The 21,839-nt window shown below is 35.0% G+C and overlaps 2 protein-coding genes across 2 annotated transcripts in view; both read left to right on the top strand.

Moving 5' to 3' along the window:
- The window catches only part of LOC125680859 (2,4-dienoyl-CoA reductase [(3E)-enoyl-CoA-producing], mitochondrial-like), a 9,890-nt gene extending 7,226 nt beyond the window's left edge, over positions 1-2,664 (top strand). Inside the window, exon 8 of the mRNA XM_048920654.2 lies at positions 2,397-2,664. Coding sequence (XP_048776611.1) covers positions 2,397-2,519 — 123 coding nt within the window. The 3' untranslated portion in view covers positions 2,520-2,664. The remainder of the gene's footprint in view (positions 1-2,396) is intronic.
- A 4,496-nt stretch (positions 2,665-7,160) lies between these two features.
- On the top strand, positions 7,161-20,867 carry LOC125673096 (uncharacterized). The gene is made up of 12 exons (XM_056161117.1): positions 7,161-7,332; positions 9,939-10,127; positions 10,273-10,401; positions 10,493-10,556; positions 10,704-10,849; positions 10,998-11,072; positions 11,230-11,379; positions 11,502-11,577; positions 13,856-13,947; positions 15,248-15,441; positions 16,339-16,499; positions 17,687-20,867. Exons 1-12 carry the CDS (start codon positions 7,230-7,232, stop codon positions 17,727-17,729), a joined length of 1,422 nt encoding a protein of 473 aa, XP_056017092.1. The 5' UTR covers positions 7,161-7,229; the 3' UTR covers positions 17,730-20,867.
- The last annotated feature ends 972 nt before the right edge of the window (positions 20,868-21,839 follow it).

Genomic DNA, 21,839 nt, shown 5'->3' with positions numbered 1-21,839 from the left:
TCTAGCACTCATTTAGGTGACTCAGGATTACAAAAGAATGATCTGATTTAATCATTCCAGTATTGCATTATTTTCCCAGAGATTCTTTTGTGAGGACTGGGCCATATAGTGGGTGCCCTATAGTACTAAGTAACCACTCTATCTGTCCGTGCATCCCTTTGTCCATCCATCAGCACTTTTTATGAATTAGGAAGAGGAAGACCGCTTTCAATTTTCAGATTTGGTTGATGGAGTTATGAGACTTGGAATTTATTCATTGGTGTGTGTGTGTGTGTGTGGGGGGGGGGGGGGGGGGCTTTCTGACTTGTCAGTTTTCCAGTTATGTGTTGGTTTTGGCCAAAATTAAGTCTACAAATAAAACATAACCAGGTCTAGATTGGAGGAAGCTGGGGCCAAGACCCACCGGATACTTGACAAAATACACCATGTGACTATTTTGGTGCAATTTATGAAGTAAAAAGGTAAATATTGGACCACATGCAATAGGTTGGATCCCTTTTGAAAAAAAAGATTGCCAGGGGTTGATTCCTATTTGGAAAAAATATATACAAGTACAGTACCCTATTACATGTATGACTCTCAAGAATACCATAGTATCTTAATTTATCAATATGAAATGCTGTTTTCAGGACATCATGCAGTTTTGAAATGCTTTCATGCCTATGTTGTTGGGGGTTTCCCCCGATCTCATGCATGATGACAAGTTTGATAAAGATTCTAAACAAAAACAACAAAATTTGATAGGATACAGTTGAGTTGCCCAAGGGAATGTTAAAAAACATTTTTAACAAAAAGGGAAATGACTTCATTTCTATGACAACTGACTATTATGAACACATGTTAAGGTAGCTCATTACAATAAATTTTTATGTAAATATGCCTCGTTAAAACACTTCTTATGAAGTATGATTTCACCATCGAAAAAGTGATGCAAGCCCTCAAGTATAAAAAGATACTTTGTTTGCAAATAAAATACTCTAGCATCCAAATTTCGCAGTGATTTGATGCATAGTATGAATATCTAAGAAAACATGCCTAAACGACTTGGATAGATTTTCTAATATTTTAAATAAAAAACTATTTATGAAAATCAAAAACGTTATTTGCTAATATTTTTTAAATCTACGGATAAAATCTTTTAAAAACATGTTAATTTGAAAAAAGATATATCAGAGAAATATATGTTAAAAAGAACTTGAAATGAAATGGTCAAAATTCAGAAATATTACGATTTTTTAATTTGAATCAAGCCCGATCGGAATTATAAAAAAGTAGTCATAGAGAACATTGTAATCAGAAAACAACATTCCCTTGATGTAAAAGGGTTTACAAATTTAACTACTTTATAAAGGAAACTAATTTCTTGATGAACAGTGCATACAATTAGCAACAATATGATTATTTTAGTCATTTCTATCAATTTTGATCGAGATCAGTACTTTTTTCTCCAGTTTGAATAAAGTGATTACATCTAAACTTTGGTAATTTCGTTTCAATTTCTTTTTATAACATATTTCTTCGATATATATCTTTTCTAACTGACATGTTTTTTAAATTTTATCCATAGATTTTAAGAATATTAGCAAATAGCATTTTCAATATTAATAAATATTTTTTTTAAAAAAATTGGAACGTTTATATCTGAATCTTTTAGTCATGGTTTATTAGATATTCATATCATTCACCAAATCACAGCGAAATTTGGACCCAAGAATCTCGTATTTGCAAACAAAACACCTTTTTTATCATTCTGGGAAAAATCACAAAAAATTCATATAAAATAATTGAGAGCTTGTATCACTCTTTCAATGGTGAAATCATACTTCATAAAAGTGTATTAACGGGGCATTAAATAAAAGTTTGGTGTAATGAGCTGCCTTAACATATTAAATGACATTGCATAAGAAAAACATTTGGCTAACTTGATGTATTAAAGCATACTTTTTATTGGTTCCATTGATTGATTGATGTTTTCCGCCACACTCAACAATTTTTCAGTTATCTGGTGGTGCCCAGTTTTTATTGGTGGAAGAGAGAACCCAGATACAATGTACCTGGGAAGAGACCACCGACCTTTCGAAAGTAAACTGGGAAACTTTCTCACTTACCGGCGCGAGCGGGATTCGAACTGGCGCGAGCGGGATTCGAACCCGCGCCGACAGAGGTGAGAGGTCATGTGATTTTGACCGCGATGCTCTAACCACTCGGCCACGGAGGCCCCTCATTGGTTCCAAAGTTCATGCTTGGAACAAATGAAATCTCAGCCACATTGTTGGAGAAATAATCTAGCAAATGGTTTGTCGGGAGTGAAGTGTACTGATAAGACTTCATTTTTAATGATAGACATGTATGTATTCAGAATTTGTTCGGTCTCATACTTGCATTTTTTCCTACAGGTTGTTTGTTTTGATGGTGGAGAGTATGTAATGAGAGCAGGTGAATTCAATGATTTAAAGATTGTAACAAATGAACAGTGGGACCAGCTGGAGGCCATGATCAGAAAAACCAAGGGATCATAGATGTAATTAAATGATGTGTGTCATTTCTGTGATACTTCCACTGATGTGAAGAAGGGATGATTTTGAGTAATTTACAAAGAAGCATGTACATACATACACTGTACAATATAATGCAATAGAATCATAAACATATACTTCTGTTAAACCAATTGTGTTGATTGTCGAATTTTCAGGATGACTCATCCCTTCTTTAAGACAAACGAAAACAGTTTGCATAAGATGGCTAAAGGTAGTAAAAGATGTACAAAAAACAACAACCAAAATAAGCATTAAATCTACAATCATATTTACACTGTTTACTGTTTTAGGTTTGCTATTCCTCATGTTTTCTAGGGAGTTGATTGGGACGTGTCCTTTTTGGCCAATGGGCTGATCCATTGCGCAATGTGATAATGACTGATTTATTTAATTTGAAGGAGTACGAGTTAATTAATGTTGGTAATCGGTGCAAAAATTATCTCATGTCCGGTGAGATTCCTACATATACACTGGATAAATCAGTAAAATGGCATACTTAGAGTAAAAATTTTACTTCTTAAAAAAAAAAAGGTAAGGAAAAGTAAACAATGTGGACCAATAAAAGAATGGCTGGTGCTTTCAAAGAGCCCCCTAGGGCCTCCTTCAGACGCCTCAGAAACCTAAAGGACAAAGTAGGAAGGACTAGACTGGTAGGTTCAAAACATGCACAAACCTCAGATGTCAATTATACAAATACATATAGCTCAGACACTGAGAGTTTAGCAGTCCTGTCATGGACTGCAGTTACAAAATATTTCAGCTGGATGTTTTCCGCCACACTCAACAATCTTTCAGTTGGTAGCAGGTCGTTCCGTCCCACAGTCGGTCCGTCCCATGGTCGATTCGGCCCATTTTGCTTAGTCGATCCGGCCCCTCCATTTTTTTTTTATCAAAGATATAATAAATGAATAATTACTTAAGACAAAGGGACGTTTTTGCATATATATTGCAGTTAGTTATCAAAATTAGACAACTGGCGATGGTGTTTAGTAAATTTATAGCGCAGACAGCCCAGTAGGGCCCCTGCTATTAGATAACTGCCGAAGTTAGACGTACGTGTAAATAAAATTGTTTATTCAGGATTTATAATTTTTGTTTGAAGTGCGATGGTTATGAAAATGTGTGCTCATTAACTATTGTAGAAACATCGTTATTTAAATATGTATAGCAATCAATGTAAATGTGTGTCCCCTGTCCACTGATCATTGTGAAAACACCTGAGTGAAAATAGTTTTATAACTGCATTGTTGTGCAACCTTTGATCATTAATTACGAGCTTACAGTAACCTAACTATTCTTTGTATTGAAAATGAAGCCCATTTTATTGAATATTGTGATGTGTATAATGATCTTTGAAAAAGCTGTCAAATATCAAAACAGCATATTATTGTCATCCTACCTGATGACAGAAGATATCAGCGGCACACACAACATGAAGATAAAATACGCAAATGAATTAAACCAATTCAGTACTGTAAATATTTTGGAAAAAAGTAATTATTTTTTTGGGGCCGGATCGACTAGGGGACGTATTAACTAGGGGACGGGTAGTCTGAGGACGGATCGGTAATGGGACGAATCGACTAAGGGACGGATTGATAATGGGACGGAACGTCTAGAAAGCTTTCAGTTACATGGTGCCGCCCAGTTTTTATTGATGGAAGAGAGAACCCAGACACAATGTACCTGCATGGGAAGAAGAGACCACCGACCTTCCGAAAGTAAACTGGGAAACTTTCTCATTTACCGGCGCGAGAGGGATTCGAACCCGCGCGGACCATAGGTGATGTTAATTTCCCAAAAGGTGTTGCATGAAAGATCGAAAATTTTAAGTTATTCAAATATATGATAAAACTAATTGGAACGTATGTCTTGATTCAATAATTTTTGAAAATAAGTTTAAAAGACGTGTATTGACAAAATTAGCCAAAATATTTCGAGTTTAAATCAAGCAATAAGCGATTTATATGATTTTTAGCGTTAAAATGGAGGGGTATCCTTGATTTTCAGAAAAACTGCCTCCGTGAAACAAAATAAATTTAGCATGAACATGTTCTTCGAGTTTTCCTCTAAAAACTGTCGCTTTGAAATTTTGTTTCACGGAGGCATTTTTTTGTAAATTTCAAAAAATCGAAACGACTTCACTGGTATTATTTTCAACTTCACCTGTACGTTAATTTTCCTTAGTAATGTATGGTCTATTGCGTGGTTCGGTGGAAAAGGTCGTCGACTCAAGATTATATGTAAAGATGTTTTCTATTTTTAAAACGGCTGGTTTCGTCTCCCTCACGAACACATTTTTTTTTTTCATATTACGTTTTTCATCTACCTTGGTAGATTATTTTTTCTTAATTGAAACACGCTTCTAGTGTTTATAAATATTTCATGTCAAATCTCTGTTTATCACCATGTATCGAGTTTGAAATAAGCTTCCAACCTGGACACTGTTTTGTTTGTGAATAGGACTTTCAACAAACACGCCGAATACAGCATGCAATACCTGTGTTTTAATAGTCAAGGCTGCTAACGAGAACTTGTATGTTTTTCTGAATGAAAGTGGTGCCTTTTATGAAAAACCGTTGTGAACTTTGCAAAGCTTTGGAAGAAAAACTTTAAGCCAAACAAGGTAAATAACCGTTAAACAGTTTGAGTTTATATGTATTACAGTAGCAAATTGCTATGTTGAATCAATTTTTACAGGTGCATATACTTCGAATAACGTTGAACTATATTAATGCGTGTTAAACTCCCCATATTTTGTTTTTTGGCCAGAGTCATGTACAGTTGCTAATTGTTGAATACTTACGAGTATTATTATTCTTATGGAGGTATTCTTAGTATTCTTATATAGAGCTTTTGGACTGTAGTAGTATAGAATATTAAATATTTGATACACTCGTAACATGTAACCGTATGCATTGTATTTGATATTCAGAAAAAAAGAAGACAATTTAATTTTCACGATTTCAAAAATTGTCTTTAGACTACATGTATAATGTATTGACACATAAAATGTATAAGGCTTGTTCCTAGTACTGGGGAATCCTTCAGGTATTTAAATGGCAAATACGCAATGAGTATAAATATGAATGCAGTTCAGTTCCACGTCTTGAGTGCTGGCATGGAGCTCCGATTAGGGAAAATTCCCGCTTCGGTGCAACACCCTCAAAGAAACTTAAAATCTATTTTATACAAGACTGCAATCATGATATTGTCGATATCTTACCTTTAGAAGATTTTTAGAAACAGATTTAGGTCTTCAGAATTATATCTGTTGATTTTACCTAGTTTACATCAACAAAATTTTCGAACATTTAATCATCGTCTTCCTGGTAGATGGAATAATGCTTACATAAATTTAATAAGTTATACAATGTGTAATGGTATTGGTCATGAATTTCATTACGTTGTGAAATGTACACATTAAAAAGAAGAGGTTCCTGAAGAAGTGATATTGGATATTGTATAAACACCAACGATTGATTTTAATTAGCTAATGATCACAAACAATGTAGAAATCTTATAATCATTGTTAAGATTGAAGAAAAAAACATTAAAAGCCTTCTGTGTTTCCTGAACCCTTTACTATTATCTATTTTTACCCTTACCTGTTATCTGTGTAATATAATCGATATCTACCTTGTTTACCAGTGATCTGCATGGTTTCTGAGTGAATAAAAAATCTAGATTTTGAGTAATTAGTACTGGTCTATGACATATATAGGTGACCCAAATTCTTCCCTTTCCCTCTTATAAGGAGTGCTGTCTCTGATTTACATGTTATATTAGCATGGCCCCCGACCAGTTTAAGGATAATTATAAAAGTCAAAGAAATCTTAGACCAGACACAATATAATTAATGTATCATTTAGAAAAAAAAATAAAACACAGAATTATCTTTCAAATTGAATTATTATAAAATTTAATACCTGTACATGTAAGGAATAAACATCTTGGATGTGCATATAATTAGTAATGATGGGGTATAAAACTAATGGAAGCTTTGCCGATAACACACATTACCCTATGTTTCCATTGTTTATATACATCTACCCCCTAATACTGATAACCAAGATATTTTCCCCGGTTTATAATTAATCAAGGACACTTGACATAAAAAATTATAAATTTTCTGTGATGTTCAGAAGTTAAAATATATTACGCTCCCTATATATTCCCCGCTGTTTGGATTGATTGATTGTGTATTGTTTAAGTCGACCCTCTCGAGTAAATTTCACTCATAAAGAGACGTCATCATTGTCAGTAAAGGGCTGCATAATTTAATAGGCCTATGCTCAGCGATTATGGCCATTGAGCAGGGTGTGTGTTTCACCTGCTGTGACACGGGACCTCAGGTTTTGCCGTCTCATCCGAAAGACCGTCCCATTGAGTCGCCTCTTACGACAAGCAAGGGTTACTATAGGACCCCCGGGTCTCCATGGGAACTGTTTGGACTTAATCATGAAATTTAATTTATAAACATTCCATGCGATGAATCGTATTGATTTTACTTATAAAACATGAATTTAGTTTATAATAATTTCATAAATATAGTCTTCAATCATTTGTACTTTCAAAGAATTGTGAATATTTCGGATGTTCTTAACAATCTACCGTAAATTATCCACAGTGATTAAGTTAAGTCCCGATCCGGATCTCGGCACACAATAAGACCGATACACATGGTTAACTATGGAGTATAATTTAGTTGTGAATGGTTTTGAAACCAAAGTGACTTTAGGCGAGGAGAAATTGACATTTTCAGTTTCGAAATTTGATGGAATTTCAACAATCAGTAAGTATTAAAACAACAGTGACATGATTTATGTCTCAGGTATAAGTACACTTTGTTTAAGATCAGAGATATTTTATCTATCCTTATTGTTTAGTTTTATATTTATTCACAAAAAATAAGAATGTTTGATAAGAAACGTACATTCTTGTACGTATCTCCTTTGAATTACGGTGGACAATGCGAGCTATAATATGATCAATACAATTGCCGAAAAAACCTGCGACAACGGACATCACGACTGAATTCATCCACGGGCAAACTCATCGAAAAAGTGAGTAACATGCATGGATCATTTGATTTATGCCATTGCAAAAACTGGACTTTTTTCAAAATTTGAGTTATTTACCAGTATATAGCGACATATTGTACATGTCGATACCTGGTGATTTCGATTGCGTTCGAGTTTACCTAATTTGGCTGCATGGTTTTGTGTGTGTGTGTGTTTGTTTTAGAGACATGATTAGATATTTCTTAAGACAGTTTCTATGTGAGATTTGTATATTCCATTGTAGTAAAAACACTGATATTATGTATTCTTTTACAAATACACCCGAAATACCCCAGATATTGAACATTTAAAAATACGGGGGGGGGGGGGGGTACCGGGAGTCCTTTTCTCAAGCACCTGTGGTTCCTAAAGGAGAGAGGAGAGGTCGTGGGAGACAGAGATTCGGACGCCGACGAGTTTTCGCCAGACGGAAAATTTACAACCTAAGTAGAACTCGTCATTATGAACCTGTTGTTATTTGCAAAATTCGTGTCGGAGAGTTTTGGTCGACCTTTCTGCTGTTTGTGGTTTTGATTGGGCTGCTGTTTGTGACCTTGATTGTGTTGCTGTTTGTGACCTTGATTGGGTTGCTGATTGTGGTTTTGATTGGGTTGCTGATTGTGGTTTTGATTGGGTTGCTGTTTGTGGTTTTGATTGGGTTGAACAGTACCTAAGAGAACGGCCTTAGCAGACAGTACTAAGTTTTAAATTATTAGACCACCTTGTTTAGTATTTCCAATCAATCATTGTCAGCTTGATCTCCCTGTACTCTGACACATGCATGGACGATAACGATGATGCTGGGGAAATACAGAAAGAGATTAACAACTTTATCAGCATCATGTGACCATTGTCTTTAGTACTACAACAATACTATCAAAGATTGTATGTATGTCGCATCAGTGCATCTGATTAGGTATTGACATGACATCGATGACGTTTTATCTATTAACAACAGTGAATTCCAGTGAGTTAATACAATGTAATTCTGTAGAGTGCTTATTACCACAAAATTTACAGTAAACAAAACTTCTGGAAAACTCCATCTCTTAAAAGTATCTTTCACTTGAACTCTGACAAACATCGTTCTAAAAATAGAATGTCTAGAATCTTGTATAGGTCACAGGTATCAATCAAGTACAAGCATTACATAACAAAGGAGTCTTAAGTACCGTAAGTAGCAAGATTGCCATTTTGTTGAAATTTTAACCCCCTTCTAATAAAAAGCACGAAACTTGAGCTTGTTGTGAACATGGGAAGGAATTGTGATAATCAGATAGGCAAGAAAATGTAAAAGGAAAGGTAAGGTGAAAGGTCTGCAAAGAGATCACTGGGCATGCGTCTTCAGAGGCGATAACCTTTCAGGGGGCTAGAATATAGCATTTAACCGGATTCAATCGCCGGTGGTCAGAAATATTGGTATTGCTTTGACCAGAGATTCAGCGGAGCAAATTCGAATCTCTGTCTGGTTAGTAAACTGGTTCCCCGCTGATTGGTGCTACACACAAAGAAGCGAGGTCAACAGGGTACCAGTTTATCTGGTTAATTGCCTTTGTTCCTCCCCAATGCATTTAGTCCTGTAGACAAGGATATAGAACTGAGAAGTGAAGGATTGTTAAATCCTGGGTTTTGAGTCTCTTGGGTGAAGCCCTATGGGGAGGGATGGAAGTGGCAGCGAATCCGGTTTCATCTCCGTGGTGAAAGATCAGTTGATAAAGCACCTGACTAGAGATTCAGGGGTACTGGGTTCGATTTCTAGTCTCGTACAATTCATTTTCTTTAAAGACCCGAAAAATACCGTACGGTTTCTTCACGGATCACTGGATGTGGGCAACACTTCATCATTTTTGTATTACGAAAGGATGCCAGTTATCAGTTATGTTTATGTACAAAAAGAACGAGTTTGATTCATGATGTCTATCAATATGTGGTGAGCTAGCCTATGTTCAAAATGACCATAAGAAAAGTTCTTGGATGTCATTTAAGGTCACAACAAAATTCAGACATTTTAGACAGCAAAATCAAACTTGAATGCATTATGAAAACCGTGTTTTCATATTGCTGTATTTTTATGTTAAATATTTTTCACACGCCCTGATTAAACACAAAATGATCTAGTTATTTTTGTGATACATTGCAGGTCATAGTTCCTATATCATACAGTATATTGTTGTAAAGAAAATATTGCATGATAAAGAAGAAACATCTAGGTCTTACTTAATATACGGATGTGATATCAATTTGCTGGTCTATGTTAACATGTATATCCGAACATTTACTTATTCCAGCAAGTACAAGTTGATTGCTGATGAACGTGAAATTACTTAACAAATTTCAGTCAGTTACCAATTAGATGATGTCATCGGATGTGAAGATGCAGTAAAGGGATGGTTTCAGAAGACCGAGATAACTCGAGTGTGGCTAATCGAACACGGTTCTTCGAACGTTTTGCTGAAGAAGTGCAAGGTGATTTCTGGGGATCAAAGGAAACATTTCCAGTATGATTTAACGGAAATGTTAACAAAAGGTCTGTCATTTACATGTACATTGTCTTCACAAATCTGAAGACGACCGTCGGGTGAAATATGATACATGTAACACACATTTTTTCATATTGCCCTAATAAATATATACATTGATGAGAGAGTAGAACCAGTATTTTACTATTGTAGAAACAAAGCGCCCCAAAAGAGTGTTGGTGATGATCAACCCTATCGGCGGTAATGGTACTGCCAGAGCGGATTTCACAAATATTGTTGAACCAGTCTTTAAACTGTCAGGGATATCCATGGATATAATCTGTAAGTGGGGTCTTTCTTTGTGAGACGATGCTTTTCAAAACAAAACATTGAATATTCCATAGAGTACATTATGAACATCTTTATATTTCAGTCTCTGAGTACACTGGACATATGATTGATGTTGCGAGAACCTATGACTTTACCAATACTAATGGGTACTGATTAATGTTTTAAATGTCTGTAAATATCCGAGAAGAAACATTTTAAATACTACATGGCATCTACATAATGTAAGTAATGTCCTACACTACCAATAGCTCGGTGATACATGTAACTTGTTCAATATGATATCTTGGTCCCAGGATCGTACTACTTGGAGGTGACGGGTCATACCATGAAGTGGTCAACGTGATGATGAGAAAGAGACAGGAGGAACAAGGCGTTGATATAAACGACCAAAATTCAGTATTATCTCCCTTGAATATTCCAATAGCCATGATACCAACAGGTAAATATTTCTTAAATTATGCATGAGATAATTTGTACAATAATAGGTTCTATCGAACATACAAATTCTCCACATGCAACCATTGTTTATATACAAACAATTTAGGCATTTCTTCTTCAATTAATATCATTCGTAATGTTCTATATAGGAACTGGATGTGGGGTGACAGAAAATAACACAGGTTGTAAAGACGTTTTAACAGCTGCTCTTCACGTTGTTATAGGTGCGTTCCTGTTAGTCCTTCTACATGTCTTTGGTGTGTAATTGAAAATAGCAGTATGTCTCCGTTTTGGATTGCAATCGGGATTTCTACTTTAAATGGCAGAATGTACATTAACTCAGGAACAGAATAGCTAGCTTTTATGTTTTATTTATAACAGGGAGAACTGTGCCTTCTCATTTGTTGGCCCTGTACAGCAATGATAAACTCATTAGCTTTGGTGGAACAGCCTCGACGTACGGATTCATGACAGATCTTCTTTTCTACTCCGACAGGAAGTTCCGGTGGCTAGGGCGATCCCGATACTTCAGTAAGAATTTTAAAATGTCTGTCTCTGTTTTTGCTGATGATATTATCATATATCGGTGCCTTAGCTTTGTTTCAAAGTTGATGAAACTGTTTTATTTTTACTACAATTTGTCGAACTTGTAGTTGTTCCTATTTGGCTGTTTCTTTTCAAATCCCATACACGACGTTTTTTCGATGCCAAGGTCACCTATTACACAACGTAAGTATGAGCCTGAAAATATCTATATTCCAAGCAACCCCTCCCCCGATATACAATATTTTGTTATAGTAATTTTGGCGGATGAGAAACATTCACCAAAATAAAAGCGCCATAATGTTCATTGAAATCAATAAAGCATCTGTCGAATGTGTTAAGTAAAATTCCGACAAAAAATTAAGAGACAACATTTCAATCTATATGCATATATTATACTTTTATAAGAAATACCGGTATGCCAAATATTCCAGACGCGAAATTTACCCATTATACGGTATCATTAAGGTCTGTACGGTCGCGGCAGCATAGAGCTTAGGGTGCTTGCTTCTTTGCTTGGAAACCTGTGTTTAATTCTCGATCTTGGCGCCGCCTCAGACTTTAAGGTAGCTCATTACACTAAATTTTTATGTAATGGCTCGTTAAAACACCTCTTATGAAGTATGATTTCACCATCACCATCGAAAAAGTGATACAAGCTCTGCAGTATTTTAAATGATTTCTTGTGATTTTTCCCGGAATGATAAAAAGGGTACTTTGTTTGCAAATAATATACTCTAGAGTCCAAATTTCGCCTTCATTTGATGCATAATATGAATATCTAAGAAAATATGCCTAAACGACTCAGATAGATATTCTAATTTTTGAAATAAAAAAATATTTATGAAAATTGAAAACATTATTTGTTAATATTTTTTAAATATACGGATTAAATCTTTAAAAAAAAACCCGTCAATTAGAAAAAAGATATATCGGAGAAATATATTTTAAAAAGAAATTGAAATGAAATGGTCAAGATTCAGAAATATTACGAATTTTCTAATTTGAGCCAAACCCGATCGGAAAGTAGCCATAGAGAACATTGAAATCAGAAAACTACATTCCCTTGATGTGAAAGGATTTACAAATTAAACGACTTTATAAAGGAAACTTATTTCTTGATGAACAGTGCATACAATTAGCAACAATATGATTATTTCAGTCATTTCTATCAATTTTGATCGGGATCGGTACTTTTTTCTCGAGTTTGAATATAGTGATTGTATCTAAAATTTGATCATTTTGTTTCAATTTCTTTTTATAATACATTTCTTCGACTTATCTCTTTTCTAAATGACATTTTTTTTGAAGATTTTATCCGTAAATTAAAATTTTTTTAACAAATAACGTTTTCAATTTTCATAAATATTTTTTTTCTAAAAAAAATTAGAACGTTTATATCCGAATCTTATAGACATGTTTTATTAAATATTCATATCTTGCACCAAAATACAGCGATTTTTGGACTCAAGAATCTCTTATTTGCAAACAAAACACTTTTTTTTTTATCATTCCTGGAAAAATCACAAAAAATTCATATAAATTAATTGTGAGCTTGTATCACTCTTTCGATGGTGAAATCGTACTTCATAAGAGGTGTTTTAACGAGCCATAAAATAAGATTTTAGTGTAATGAGCTACCTTAAACATTTAATATACATGTAAGTAGTGACTTGTCTTACGCCAAGCGCCTAGCATTGGAAGAGAAAGTTAGGGGTCTTTCGAATACGACCTTAGATACAGAGATCACGTGTAATGGTACATGTAGGCGTTAATTGGAACGAGAAAGAACCCGCCTCACTACATGTACGACGATGCATAAGTCAAGATTTGTGGCACTTCATCTAAAGTTGCGAACGTCTTTACATGAGTGAAAAATTCTGGAATGGGGCGGAAAACAACAAATAAAAAGTTGTAAAGGTCTGAAGAATGTCCAGGTCTTTTAGAGTTGAATAGATAACATACAATTATTGACATTGAGGCCATTACGATGCTTTAGTTACCCCAAAAGTGCAATGTTCACCGAGCACGGAAAAAATGTCAATAATTGTTTTAATTTATGATTGAATAATTCAAAACAACGAAACTGGTTACTAGAGTTTACAAAATTATACCTGGTCGGCCATCTTTGTATACAGCTAGAGTGGAAGCCCCAGTCGAAAGTGTTTTAAGATGCGATTTATTGTTTATTATATGACTAGATAATTCACAACATTGAAACCAGTTACTAGATTATGTGGAGTTGACCTTAGATTCAACAGATGGTTTAGAAGTAAGCCTTTCTTTACAATTATAGTCCAACATAGTCGAAAGTGAGTAAAGACGGGAGTTCTCATTGGACGAGAAAAAGGTTAACCGGTCGTATCAGTTTTGAAAGTTCCAATTTATTTTTATTCGTCAAATGTCATATTCACATCGAAGGCACTGTCATGTTAAAACTTTACAACTGCATTTGTTACTTAAGAGTATCTGAGCGACGTAACAATGACAACAAGACGGAGATCTTTGTTGGAGACAGAAAACTGTCTGGATACAGTTCATATACGGCTGAGAGAGGTAACAATTAAGTCTCAATACAATATATTGCTGCAGAGTTTAGGTTTTGATTCATTTATACGACACTACCAACAAACTCTACTGAAAGGTGAAGATAACGAACAGTGATCAATCCCATAACCCCAATAAGAAATACGAAATGAAAAGGCAAACACGGACCCCTGGACATACCAGAGGTGGGATCAGGTGCCTAGGAGGAGTAAGCATCCCCTGTCGACTAATCACACACGCCGTGAGCCCTATGTCTTGATCAGGTAAACGGAGTAATCTGTAGTCAAAATAAGTGTCCCAAGAACGGCCTAACAGTCGGCATGAAACGCCAGACAGCATTTGACCCAGTGATACTCGTAGGTTGTATTGGCAAACTAGATTATTATAACTACCATAGAATTTGCGAAATGCTACCACTTTATTTTACTACATGGAGTTTTATCATGTAACTACCTTCTATTTGAACCCTATGAATATAAGAGTAAATAAACTAGTCGTATTCGATTTTATTTAATTCACAATTTGTTGTAGATCGTTTTGGTGCTTTTTATAGCCATATAACTTTTGACCAGAGTTTTGATTTTAATATTTTCCGGTGGATTTGAATCGGTCAGACGTTTCTTCAATCATAGTTGCCATCATGCTGCTCCAAAAACACAAGCCTTTAAGCTCGTTGTTTTGTGCATTTAATAATTTTCTGTGTAATAGAGATGTACATGTAGATGGACAGTGTATGATAAGCATGGGTTTACAAGATGTTCTGATGTTATCTCTATTGACACCACACAGAGTTACAATTGCACATTTGAATAATACATGAACCACATAGGAGCTTTTTAGCCTTGAAAAGTCCACCCAACAGCTGACAAGATGTCAGTGGCAGATTTAAGGGGGGGGGGCACCGGCCTGCCCCCTAAAATTTTCAAATTTAAGGTAAATCGGGGTTTTTTGGTTAGAAAAATGTACTGAACGATAAAAGAATCAGTTATTTCTTCCACTCCCGGAAGAATAAATGACAAAATATTTTGATTTCCTGCATTATTTAAGTTGGGAGAACTTAGTTTTGTTCCAAAAACCCTTAAAATTTGCGTAATTTTATTAATTTTACCTTATTAGAAATGATAGAAAATAGTACAAATGACTAAATAAAGTGTCTCATAAAGTGGCGCCCCCCGTAACTGCAATTCCTGGATCCGCACCTGGATGTACTATATGATAATAGCTACTGTATTTGCATCTTGCATAGTTACTACTACAATGCCCGATAACTGCTGTAAATAACGGTTTCGACAAATTATATTTTTTTCAGTGGTTTTCAACAGAAAGTTGTGGAACATTATGACCTTGATCGGAAACGTTATCTTTGAGGGTAACGTCGTGTTTGACGTCCCTAGGATGTTTGTACCCAAGCCTACAGCGTGTTCCTCTTTCATTTTCTGCGGCACCGTTTCGTTTGGATTCGTGTACAAGTTTTTCAAGTATGTCGTTCAAAGGACACCCATGGTAAGTTAAATCCAGAAATCTCACAATATTTCATCGCAGATATTCACAGAAACAAGCGTCGTCAAACCCAACTTGCATATTCCTTACACTGACACGGTAAACGAGAACTTCAGCCCAGTTTCAGAAAATGACCAAGCTTTGATAATCTTGATATTTTTTTCCTAGTACATCTGTAAAACTGAAAACGGGTTTAATCTATAAAATCATTCTGTCTGATTCTTCATTAATTTGATGTGTGATGTACCGAGCCCCTTGTTGCCGTTTACGTCCTGCAGTTATTACTTTGACTCAGTGGACATACGGATTTAGAATAATTGTTTCAAGGTGAAGTCCGACTCATATAGTCCATTTAGGAACTAAAACTGCGGGACCCTATCCCCGCAAATTGATTGCTTACCTGAGGATTAGGGGCAGCAATTTGTGCATTTCGTCAAAATTTTCTTCTGGTCATATCCTGGGCACCATTTTTCGGACTTTCCTTCACGAAGTCTCTTCAGATTATTATATACAGTAGGTCTAGGTATGTTTATCATTTCACACAATTTCTGTGCTGATGTAATGCCACTTTCGTATAAATTTGAGACGTACAAAAATGTAACTGTTGTCCTTTTGTGACATCACTGTTTTCCGACAAAATGTCTGCTGAACGCGTCATCACGTGACATCACAACGTATGAAGGTTAATCGCCCCAAATTCTGTCTCGGTATTTGTCATGTTTACAGATGAATAAAAAAAAAAAAATCATTTATCTTTAAAGATAAAATTTTAAATTCATTCAGAAGAAAAATGATTTTTTGCACATACTTAATTTATAATACGATTGTGGATTTTAAGTTCGACATATGGAGTACTCACTCAACAAATGTGCACAAAAACGGTTCTTTTCTATTTATAAGGAAGTGTTAGCTAATGAGATGGAGGTTTTAAATGTCCGGGGGCTTAACGTAGAACTGATGGATAGGTTGGATGACGAGAATCCAGATATGGCGATGTTGAGTAGACTTATTCAGGTAGACGGGGAGATTTATGAACTGGAGGCGCCATCATTTCAATTACGGTATCGATAAATTCATTACATTGTACTTTTAAAAAAATATTCTAAAGTGCATGTTACTATGATGTTGATAATTTTGTGCATGTTATAGATCTAATATCTAAATTTGAAAACCAAAAACCATCCTTTTCTTCACGTTTATTATATCCAGAAAATGTTATGAAATATAATGTTTTTTCCCCTTAGATTTTGAGAATGCAAGAATTTAGCAAAGTACTAATTATTTTCATGTACCAATTTCTCCAATCTAATGTCAAAATCAGACTTCTTAGATCCGCGCCGTATACTCTGTTGTGAGCGTACATTTGTATCTTAGGATCTGATTTTAATTAAGTTGCAATTTTTCAGTCTAATTATATGATGATTAATCCAAGTTGTTTTCTGATACAACAAAATATTTGTTTATGTACTGGTCGCGATAGCCTAGTGCTTGGGGCACATCCTTTCAGTGCTTAGGGCACATCCTTCGCATTTTGGAGACCAGCATTTTGGATCCTAGCGCCTATTCTTTAGCGCCGTGTCAGTATAGCATACTAGCGTACTGACTGTTCCTTCTGTAGCGCCGCGTCAGTATAGCATACTAGCGTACTGACTGTTCCTTCTGTAGCGCCGCGTCAGTATAGCATACTAGCGTACTGACTTTTCCTTTGTCAAGCACCAGACATTATAGAAGTTGGACTTAGAAATGAATGTCCCATGTCACGGTATGCATTGGCAGGATAAAGAACCCTCACTGCTACAGCCGTAAGCGCAATGAATAGTTCAAAATTTGTGATACCTTACCTAAATTATGCTGGTGACGTTTCTACATGAGTGAAAAATTCTGGAATGGGACGCAAAACAACATCCCCCCCCCCCAATAATTTTTTCTAGCTGCTGATGTGGAAATCCAATTGAGTTTGGAATGCTGCAAAAGATTCCCATATTTCTAAAATAACGAAATCAAACATTTTTAAAAGTACATAGTTCTAAAGACAAAAAGAATTAGAAAAACACATTGAAAATCTGAAATTCCCCGATCTAGACTCTGTAACTGCACAGGTAAAGCACTCTGCAACTATACTTACGCCTTTTCGGACTTGAAAATGCAATAAATATGTTCCTAGTATCATTGCATCAAATTCATATTTAAAAGATATGATGACTATTTCCTTGAAATTAAAATCTTAAAATTTTTATTTCTTTTTCAGGTACACACTTGACGTTGTGCAGATTTTCTCAAGTTATCTGTGAAATAATCGTAGTTTCATATTTTTCATGCGTAAAGAAGTAGAAATTTAGTATGCTTAATTTCCAAACATGTGCTTGCGTTTTTTCTTGTTTGTAAGTCACCAATTACTATCGGATCAAAGTCTATCGTTTGGCCTATTACATTAGTATGTAATATTATTATTGGTTATTCGGTGTGTACGTTTTATTTCGTCAATGGGCATACCAGAACAGACACAATCTAAAGCATGCCAAGAACCCAAATAATCCTAACCAAACTCGCCATTTTACATTTCAGTAGAAATGCTAGAAAATGACATAGATGAAAAGTTTGATATCCAAATTTTTTCGAAAATTCATGTTACGGAATATAATAAGTGCAATAAAGTCCTTTTCTATTTAGCTCACATGAGCCAATTACTCAATTAAAGGACATATCTCATGTTTTCAAAGTATACAATATTACATGCATTTTGTCTTCTTTATGCTTATAGTAATTAATTCTAATAGTTCGTTCGCCGAAATTTTGCGATAATTAACCACAATACAGACTTAAATCTAAGCCCCGCTTTCAAAAAGTCAAGTTAATTAGGTAGGTTGTCACGTGGTACAGTGACGTCACATGCGCCCTTCGGATTGTGACAGTACTGCGAGATATCATTAAAAACTCAACTTTTAGGGGCCTAATTAATTTACCATGGGCAACATTTAAATCGATGTTGATAAATTGTCCGAGTTTTATATGTGTTCACCACCAGTGAACACATATAACGATGTAAATACCCAAATATAGCGAGTAAAGCGTGTATGAAATCGGCAAAATTGTGAGTAAATAATGTTTATATGGGTCGCTGTCTACAAACTGTTTGGGGATGTTATTCCTTTATACATCTGTAATTGGCGCTGTTTTTCTAAAATAAACAGTGCAATCATTATTTATTTTTGGATTACACAATTATGATACGTTAAATTGTTGACAACTAGGCCCTATGCCAAGCTATTGTCACGCGCTCATTTCGGAAAGAAAGAAAAAGACAACACACACACAAATCAATAAAAATATTCAAATTTAAAGTGGTAATCACATTATTTTATTTTGATAAAGCAATCTTATTACTATTTTTGAATTGTGATCTGCACGTCTTTAGGAAGTACGAAGTGGGAGCACGGCGTTATAGCCTACTGACGCACTCAAGATGCGTAAGTTCAATAAAGAAATAATTTTATAATTCAATTTAAAGTTAGGACATACAATATTCTATTATTTGTATAATCAAAAGTTCAATTATTTTGTATCTTTATTTTTTGTTGTTGTAAATCTACCAGTTGGTAGAAGTTACATTGTATCGTCGATATATATTGTTACAAGGTGAAGGTCAGTTGATCCGAGTGTGTATTGAATTTGAAGAGCAAAACAGAATGTATGCTATAGGCCTACCAGTGCTTATAGCTTCGATATATCCATTTTCTCGCAGTTTATCAGGGTCTCTGTCCAAGAGATGTTTGAAAAGGTGACTGGGTGTGTTTTTAAAGGTAAAGTTCTTGCTCCAACAAAAAAATTATCCACGTCTTTTTTCTCGTACCTTCCTTCGAAAAATTGAAAATTACTCAGTCTAAATCCTTTCTACCGACAACTAGTACACCCGAGCACGACACAAAACATCTTAATGCATTATTATTTACAAGCCGTTAACGTGACAATTGTTTTTTTGTCGATTAAATCTAATCTGTTTATGAAATGGCTAATAGATGTTTTCAAACCCGAGGGCGCATATGACGTCACACAAAATGGCGCGTAAACTAGCGAAAGAAAATATGCATATCGCAAGATTTGAATTTCATCGCTTTCAAACTCGCAAACTACGCAAAATATTTCATTTAAAACACATTTAAAGTAGTTTTAGGCATAAAAAGAGTTAATTTTGCTGAAAAAATGAAAAAGTTTAGAAACATGCGTTGTGTCCTTTAAGCTTTTCTGATCGAAAAAGCTATAGCGCACTTGCCGACAAAACTGCCGACTCCACAATTGATAGGGAAAACATTGGGTCATTTAAAAATCTTCTCAAAAATGACTGGTCATGAAAGTTGAAATTCACATGAAAGCTTCCTGACATGCATGTCCCAGGGGATAGGGTGGGGCCACAATAGGGGATCAAAGTTTTACATGGGAATATAGAGGAAAATCGTCTTAATAACACCACAGCCATGATTACTCATATTAAGATGTTAGCATACCAGATACTTTAACCGTGCTCATAACTTTAGATTGGTGAGTGATATATCGTTCATATTTGATTAATGCATTCCTCATGAGAAGACATTAATTTTGGTACCAAAGATTTTGACCTGGTAACCCTGACATTGGATTTTGATCTGCTTATAAGGAACTTTAACCTAGATAACATATCCTAAACTGTTTAAGGTAGGGGTTTCATATCTTGTATTTAGATTCCTCATGACAAGACTTTACATTTAATATTATGATTTTTGACCGTGTATCATGGTTATGTCATTACCGTTTGAGGATATGCTGGGACCACAATATGTCAACATTTGTCATGGGATGATTGATTGAATAGTGTTTAACGTCCCTCTGAGAATATTTCACTCATATGGAGACGTCACCATTGCCGATAAAGGGCTGCAAAATTTAGGCCTATGCTCGGCGCTTATGGCCTTTGAGAAGGGAGGGATCTTTATCATGCCACACCTTCTGTGATACGGGACCTTGGTTTTGCGGTCTATCCGAAGGACCTCCCCATTTAGTCGCCTTTTACGACAAGCAAGGGGTACTGAGGACCTATTCTGACCCGGATCCCCATGGGACTAAAGATTGAATTTTTTTTAATAATAGCTGAACAACAGCAGGGTCAAGGTAATTCAGGTGAGCGATGTGGCCCATGGGCCTTTTGTTTAAAATTCTTGATAAATTTTTAAACAAATTAGCTATATTGCGGTATATGAATTTATGTTATGGAAATATAATTGACAGTCACGTGACGTGTTCTATCCAATGACAGAGCAACATTCTAATCTTCATGCATAATAATATGTAATAGTATGTTGAATATTTACATGTATATTGACTATTATTAACGATATGTTATCAAATATGTATTTCTTATCAATATTTATACTACAGTAAACGATACACTTCAGGTACATGTGCAGTTGTTTTTTTTTCCTTGTTTTAAATTGATTTTCATGCATATTAATGATATACCTCAAACACGTGGTAAATGTTCAGTTTATATATCTTTATAAATGAATCCTACAAAGAGTGCAAAATTAAGGGCAGTACAAACCCCTAGCACTATAAGAGGTGTGATCAGGTGCCTAAGAGAAGAAAGCACCCCCTGTTGACCGGCTACACCTGCTTTAAGCCCACTTATCTTGATCAGATAAGCGGAGTAATCTGTCGTCAAGAACGGCCTAATAATTTGAATGAAACTCAATCTAATGACGGGTTGTATTTCAGTTGCAAATATGATTATTATATCGGAGGTGTTAATGGAATATTTCTAAATAGATATAGAAATCTGATGATAGAGAAATTGAAATCATCCCGTTTGTCATAAAGTTGAGTTGTTAGTTTGCTGTTAACGTCTAGATGTTCAGTAAAACATCTAATATGAAACGGATGTGTAAGATTCTGTGCTTTTAGTTTGAGTTCACTGGGATATAGGTAGTTGACATATGAATGAAAATGAATACTGTTTACAAACAAAACGGCTAAAACACAATCAAGTTGAAAATTTCTACTAACCGAAAATGGAAGCAGATATCTTTTGTTTTAATAGATACAGCTTCAAGAATAACACCACTGCAACGTAGACACTTTCAGCTTTCCAAAAACAGTATAACATTGAGTACTTTGTGTTATTTTGTAAGCAATAAAATTTGGTTAAATTGAAAATTATACATGATTTTGAGGGTTTGATTGTGTCAAATTTGATTGCATTTATATGTGCATATTATTTGCTTGGTCACATCCTAGAAAAGGTATTGAAATATTTATCTTAGTATTAAAAGCATTTTATACACCACCCTACCCCACCCCACCCAAAAAAATTACTGTTTCAGATTTGGTTAAAACATAACAGAAGAAATAGTATCAGCACCTTAGTCTTGGAC

Source organism: Ostrea edulis, chromosome 1, assembly GCF_947568905.1.
Source record: "Ostrea edulis chromosome 1, xbOstEdul1.1, whole genome shotgun sequence".
NCBI classification, from domain to species: Eukaryota; Metazoa; Mollusca; class Bivalvia; order Ostreida; family Ostreidae; genus Ostrea; species Ostrea edulis.
This window is presented reverse-complemented; position numbering and strand designations above follow the sequence as displayed.